Raw genomic sequence first — 7,730 nt, forward strand, 5'->3', positions numbered from 1 at the left:
ATCCGGGTTGGATAAAATATGAACCACACTTGGTCGTGACATCAAAATGATTCACGTTTATGAACTCGAGGTACGACAAGTTCAAAGGTCGTGAACACAGCAAACATGTAGACATGAAAATGTATTGTTATTGGGAGAGGGCGAGCTATTTTTAACCCGGAAGCGCATATCTTCTGAATCGTGTCCTCACTCCGCATGCGCAGAAGAAAATTTAATCATTTCCGCGATAGAAAGTAATGAGAGGAGATGTTGACAAATATATTCTAAGTGTTTTACGGATTTTAGAGACATTTGGGGGTCGGTGAAGACAGAAGAGAGAGAAAACTCAGGGAAATACAAGCAAACATGAAGGAATTAGTGATATCCTGTATTCTACAACTATTTTTAATCGCCGTGTACACAGGTAAACATCCTGATATTGCTGTCAAAATTTTTGTGACTTAGATCATGACCAGTCATTCAGTTTATGAGTCAATGATCAGATGGTTACCGTTTTGTAACGCAGATATTCACACGTAATTAAGCTTGATGTATATTTTATTTTGTAACGTTTTTGTGTGGTAATTTCCCCATTCTTTATAACGTAATATGTACAATTCTTTGTGTAATTGTAAATCTGAGAATTCAGTGAAATGATTTTATTGTGCCTGAGGCTCCATAAGGCCGGGCAGATAGCCCGCCTAACCCTCGTGTGTTGTTAAATCGGGGTGTTTACGTATATCGGGTCAGTGTATGGACGACGGTTGTAATCAGTCTGAACCACATACTAACGACTGGTCACTAGTGAAATTTCAACACGTTTGACTTGTGTACATGTATGTGTAAAAAAGGGTCAGTGTATGTGGCTTGTACATAATGTTGAACAGTTTCAGTTACTCAGCTGATGGTGCATGCTTTGTTGGCTCAGGTGGTATAGATGTGGCCTTTCATTCAAGAGGGTTCGATTCTTGACAGCTGCAATGTGTACATGTATTTTCCCATGTACCTCTAAGCATGTACAAAGTCCCTTGATTAAGTAACTAGTTTTTGAAAAATAATGTACAATAAACCCTGGAAGGTGGGACAAATCGACGGTAAATAGTATTTTAACCACGTGGCTTTGGGATCTCGAAATCCCTATATGGATAATGGTAAAACTATCATATTTGAAATATCTGGCTCCTGATTTCATTTGAATGTTTCACAAATTGGGTTTCTTTCTGCTCTGTGACTATGTTATATGAAATTTATTTATTTATGTATTTATGTTTGCATGTGAAATTTAAAAAAGTAATTTGCACCAATGGAACTAATTCATGGTACCCAATAACGTTTGTGTGGGACTAGTATCTCCAGTGGTGATAGAATGTAAATATTTGTATTCTTCCCGCTGAAATGATGTTAGCGTGGGATATCATCTTTTGACGTCATTCCATCACCAATAGAAACAATAGTCCAGCACAATACGCTATCTAGTATCACGTGGCAAAGGAATTATTCCCTTTGTATCTCTAATGATGCCACTATTATTTGTGTACAAGTCTTTTGAGCTACAATATAATTGCAGCTAGATAGAACTTCATATTTTGATTGTTTCCAATAGTCTATCAATCAACAACTGATTAAAGGGACAATTCAGTGAGGCTAATTTGTTACAGTAACCATGAAGCAAAATATGACATGAATGTATTGCTCTACATTTCTTATGAAACATATGACAAGAAATAGTGACAAATTCCAGAGCATTGTTAAGTATTTTGATTTGTAGCGGGATTGGACTGGGTTGATCATCGGTGACCGGGTAGCTCAGTCGGTAGAGCACTCGGCTAGTATTCTCAGGGTTTGAATCCCGGTCTGGTCGCTACATTTTCTCCTCTCCTGTTACAAAATTGGCGCCCAACTAAATAACCCACGGTGGTGGTGTTTGGAAGGGTCTCGTATGTCTTTGAGGGCAAAGGCTTCGAGAAAGGAGGGAGCTGGAGTGTAGCGGGATTGGACTGGGTCGATCATCGGTGACCAGGTAGCTCAGTCGGAAGAGCACTCGGCTAGTATTCTGAGGGTCCCAGGTTCGAATACCGGTCTGGCCGCAACATTTTTTCCTCTCCTGTTACAGATAAATACCATTGAAATTCCAAATCGTTGATCAATACAATTAAGCAGGTACAACATGTACGCTGTACCCATACCCGAGTCAAAGTCATGCATGTTAAATAAATGCAATACATAACCACTGAGGAGTTGATGAAATTATTTTTAGACAAGAACATGCATCTTATAATGTTAACACAACTGTAAGAGCGATTTGAGTAGTTCCAGACAAAAAATTCTCTATTACACAGTACATGTACAGGCAAAGGTCAGTGTTTGGCATAAAAAGACTATGTGTAATGGCGATTAAACATTTCACATACATTTGACTACAGTGGTCAGTGGGGCTTTTCTGGGCAAAACTAACTGATCTAATTTCCATTAGAATTGGTTTGTGTCCGAAATATGTGCAAGTTTTTAATTACTGTACCCTAGCTAAGACTGAATTGTCCCTTTCAATGACAGTAACCTTCATAGAATTGTTTCCAACATTATTAAGTGTGCTGGGGTTTCATTATCTTTCAGGAGAGGCGGTACAATTGCAATTTCAGGGGGTACTTCTCTATACCATCTGTATGCTATCGAATGTAATTAATCCCAAATCAGGCGGTACCACAGCCAGGTTCAACCGGCAAAAAGTACCAGGTACCGCCTGATATTGAAACCCCTGAGTGTGATTCCAAACAAAGAAGCAATAACTGTTTGTCTAAATTCATTACAAAATTCTACTTATAGATAATTGTGGCTTCTGAATCTTTTTTCCATTTGCATTTTGAATATATTTATATGCTTCTATTTGAACAGATTAATGAACCAGTATTCATAGATATAATTTTACGAAATCCAAAAACTGAAAATCATTTAAATGTAATATACTGATTTTCGTCATGACAATGAAAGCAGTTACCAATTCAATGATTTCCATGACGGTAATGTTAGGGACGTGTGAAAATATAGAACAAGTTTTTATTTGAAAATATTCATATTTAAAATATTTATGTTTAAATCATTTTTTTTAAATGGAAAGCATTCACATGAAATTGTGAGATGGGAAAATACTAAATGAATGTCGACACTTTCCTTTGTCAGATGTCTTAATTATGTTCTCTTTAAATTAATGAATGACTGTTACCTGCAATATACACATGTCGTTATTAGTTAATTACATCAAAATTTCTCTAGTGGAAGAGGCCTTTATTCAGTCCCATATATGTACAGAAAAATGTCACTGCAGTTATATTTCACCATGATGTATTTCCCAGGATACCTGATATGCCTATGACACTGTACAAACCACATCTGATCATTCAGTCTCTCTAAGACTACATGTGATACACTGTACAAACCACATCTGATCATTCAGTCTCTCTAAGACTACATGTGATACGCTGTACAAACCACATCTGATCATTCAGTCTCTCTAAGACTACATGTGATACGCTGTACAAACCACATCTGATCATTCAGTCTCTCTAAGACTACATGTGATACACTGTACAAACCACATCTGATCATTCAGTCTCTCTAAGACTACATGTGATACACTGTACAAACCACATCTGATCATTCAGTCTCTCTAAGACTACATGTGATACACTGTACAAACCACATCTGATCATTCAGTCTCTCTAAGACTGACATTGTGATAACACTGTACAAACCACATCTGATCATTCAGTCTCTCTAAGACTACATGTGATACACTGTACAAACCACATCTGATCATTCAGTCTCTCTAAGACTACATGTGATACACTGTACAAACCACATCTGATCATTCAGTCTCTCTAAGACTACATGTGATACACTGTACAAACCACATCTGATCATTCAGTCTCTCTAAGACTACATGTGATACACTGTACAAACCACATCTGATCATTCAGTCTCTCTAAGACTACATGTGATACACTGTACAAACCACATCTGATCATTCAGTCTCTCTAAGACTACATGTGATACACTGTACAAACCACATCTGATCATTCAGTCTCTCTAAGACTACATATGATACACTGTACAAACCACATCTGATCATTCAGTCTCTCTAAGACTACATGTGATACACTGTACAAACCACATCTGATCATTCAGTCTCTCTAAGACTACATGTGATACGCTGTACAAACCACATCTGATCATTCAGTCTCTCTAAGAATACATGTGAAATACTGATACGCTGTACAAACCACATCTGATCATTCAGTCTCTCTAAGACTACATGTGATACGCTGTACAAACCACATCTGATCATTCAGTCTCTCTAAGACTACATGTGATACGTGATTGAACAGACAAGGAAAGGTGCCCTGTATATGTAGACTTGACATTTGATATGCAATAACAAGATTTCCTAACTGTCAGCTGATACATCAACTGCTAGTTTTATGATATAGGGGATGAACAACGACCTTCGATCAATATGTGTTCAGGTGTTGATGTAACTCAATCTCTCAACTTCACTACATTGGTTTGGTTTTGTAAGTTTAATGTACATGTCAGGTCATAGGACGTGCCAGGTTTGTTGGTGGAGGAAAGCCAGAGTACCCAATAAAAAAACACCAACCAGCAGCCAGTACCTGGTAACTGCCTCACATGGGATTCAAACTCTTGCGACTCAGAGGTGGAGGGCCCGAGATGATAAGTTGAGGCATCTCTAAAACCTCTCGGCTACCCCCCTACCCCCCTACCTTTACTAAATATAGCACACTATATATGTAATTCTTGAGCTACATTCATACTGTTTATCTATATTTTCTCTCTCTTTGGACTCTATGTATTTGAATATCACCATCAGTTAAAGAAAACGGTACACATCCTCTGGGCCTTTACATTCAAAAAAAGAAATTTCAGTACCAGGAGCTAGGAACGAGTTGAACTTTAATTGAAAAAAAAGTGTGACACAAAAAAGAAAGCGCACAGTTTAAACTCTAATAACTGAAATTTCATAACCCCTAATCCCCTCTCCACCATGACACACAAAATAAAAGACTAAGACTCTAAAAAAGTTAAATTCAGTACTGGGAGTCGATCATGATAGAGTCATAATTTTATTGGGTCATTGAAATACCGGGCCTATGCCACACAAAAAAAAAAAATCCACAACCTTAATACTCTAAAAAAAGAAAGTCTAAGTCATACTCTCAATGCTTCACTGGAAAACCGATTTGAAGTTTAGTGTATCCTAGTATACTTAGTATTTTTGCGATGGGAATCATTTTGATCTACAATACACATTTGTGCTTTCATGTGTGACAAGAAAAGATATATTGATGGGGACGGATAATTTCTGCACTTTCATATAATATATATATATACCTTCATAAGAGATGACTTTCCTCTCTCACACGGCAGTTACTCACATAATACAATTTTATGATCTCCATGCATAATTGATCTGTTATATTGATGGAACGTCTTAGATTGGGTCAGATTAAGCTATACTATCGTCAAACCTGTCTATAAAGACCACCAGAGGGATGGAGCAATAATGGTCTTTATAGCCATATGTACTCTATGCACAGGTAACAAGTCGCATTTAGTTACATGCTAACAGCCAGGGTCATTTAAGGTTGTGCCAGGTTTAGGTGGTGGAGGAAAGTCTGAGTACCCGGAGAAAAACCTTTGACCAGTTGCCAGGCAACTGACGAACTATCCTACGATAATGGATTCTAACTCAAAACTTGGAGGTTTACATACAACATATTTTATCCACTCTGTCTGGCCATCATAACTCCTATGAATTAAACTTCAAGGATATTTTTTATTTGGTGGAAGATTTTTCATCAGATTTATTTATTCATCTCAATTGTTTATCGATGTGTTAAGACTAGCTGACAAAGATATATTTTTATTATATAGTTCACTGTCCAGTGTTGGATGTATACACACATATATATACACACATATATGTAACACAGAATCTGCTGTAGCTCAATCCTGTTTCCTTTATCACAGGATATGCTCTACATAACGCATATGTTGTTAGTCAAAACAATGTGTTCTAATTCTGAATTATTACCCTTATATCTTTAGAAAAAAGTCAATAATTGAATAAATCTTGATTAAATTCTAATAGCATAAATGGTCAAAAAATAAAGTGATTGTTACCTGACTCTCTATATAAATATGAATAAAATATTTTCAATTGTTTTCAAACGAAGCTGCTTGAAAATTGTTACATATATATATATATTTACCGTTTGCACTGACATGGACTCAATAACCATGCTTTTTAGTATTATCATTATCAGTGTATAATGTTAGCACAACACGCGCGGCGATTCTATTTTTAGGTGAATAGTCGATGGCGTAACAACGTGAGGTCATGACCCCACTTTTGGCGGGAACAAATGAATGAATCTATTCCAATCAGCTGTTCAATCGAATTTGTTGACGATGACGGGAGAGAAAAAAATATGGGTATTTTAATACAAAATATGCAACTGCCGCGGGCAAAAATAATGTTCATTTACTTGAACAACTGTAAATATAAGGAATAGATGTTTATTTTGTTGAGGGTATAATGACAATGGAGCCCGTGTAAATTTTATGTAATCCGGCTTTGCTGGGGTAACATAATTTACATGTGCTCCATTATCATTATACCCTCATAACCTCAACAAAATAAACATCTTTCCTTAAACAAATCCTCAGAAAATTGAATTGTTTCCCTCTGCCTCTGACTTCAGGAAACAGTTCTTAGGGTTGGTCCCAACACCTTGGAAAAAGAATTTAGACTGTTGACTGATAAGGCATGAAACAACTGTAAAATATAAAATGATGATAACTCAGAAGTCGCAATCATCTTGCCAATGATATTATGAGACATACATACATGATGGTATTACTGCTAATATTCGCGGGGGCCGCGGTTGCCGAGTGGTTAAGATATCTCAACATATTACCACAAGCCCTCCACTTCTGGGTCGCTAGTTCGAATCCCCATGTGGGGCAGTTGCACTGACTGCTGATTGGCGATTTTTCTCCGGGTACTCCGGCTTTCCTCCACCAACAAACCTAGCACGTCCTTAAATGATCCTTGCTGTATAATAGGATGTTAAACTATTAAAACCCACAAAACCCTGGCCTGGCCCTTGCAGGGGTTTTAATTTTGCAAAATTTGCAGATTCATCCAAATTAGTTAAAATCAATACCTCGCAAAACTGTTCACAAACATGGTTCTACATTTCAAAATCTCCGTAAATAATGCTTTCAAAGGTTACAAAAAAGATTAGAGAAAATAATTTTGTGTGAATAATTTCCAAATAATAAATTGTGACTTTTTACACCCTCGAAGTTTAACAACTCTATATACTGTACCTGGTTAAAAATATCCCTTTGACAACTGGTAGCTGATTAAGGTAATATAATACAACCCCTACCCTCACCGGTGGGGATTGCTGGGTGTACCCAACCCTTTGGGATGAGATACAATATCCAGTTTTCATCAAAGTTACTTAATTTGAAGGAATTCCTTAAAGTAAGTTCCTTAACGTAAGATATTTTCCTTTTCTTATTTTGTTAAATTATGATATTTTCCTTTTCTTATTTTGTTAAATTATGTAATGCTTTCCTATGTTTGCATGGAGAAATGTAAGTAAATGAGAGTAGATTCACTGATCAGTAACCTTCTATAGGCTGTAGAGGATATTATACATTAA

At 36.7% G+C, this 7,730-nt stretch overlaps 1 protein-coding gene across 1 annotated transcript in view; it reads left to right on the forward strand.

Annotated features, from left to right (window-relative positions):
* Positions 1-202: 202 nt before the first annotated feature.
* Positions 203-7,730, forward strand: part of LOC138305574 (disintegrin and metalloproteinase domain-containing protein 10-like) — a 64,072-nt gene continuing 56,544 nt past the window's right edge. Inside the window, 1 exon segment of the mRNA XM_069245883.1 lies at positions 203-403. Within this exon segment, the coding sequence (XP_069101984.1) occupies positions 346-403 (58 nt within the window). The 5' untranslated portion in view covers positions 203-345.

This window comes from Argopecten irradians, chromosome 13 (assembly GCF_041381155.1).
Source record: "Argopecten irradians isolate NY chromosome 13, Ai_NY, whole genome shotgun sequence".
In the NCBI taxonomy this organism is placed as follows: domain Eukaryota; kingdom Metazoa; phylum Mollusca; class Bivalvia; order Pectinida; family Pectinidae; genus Argopecten; species Argopecten irradians.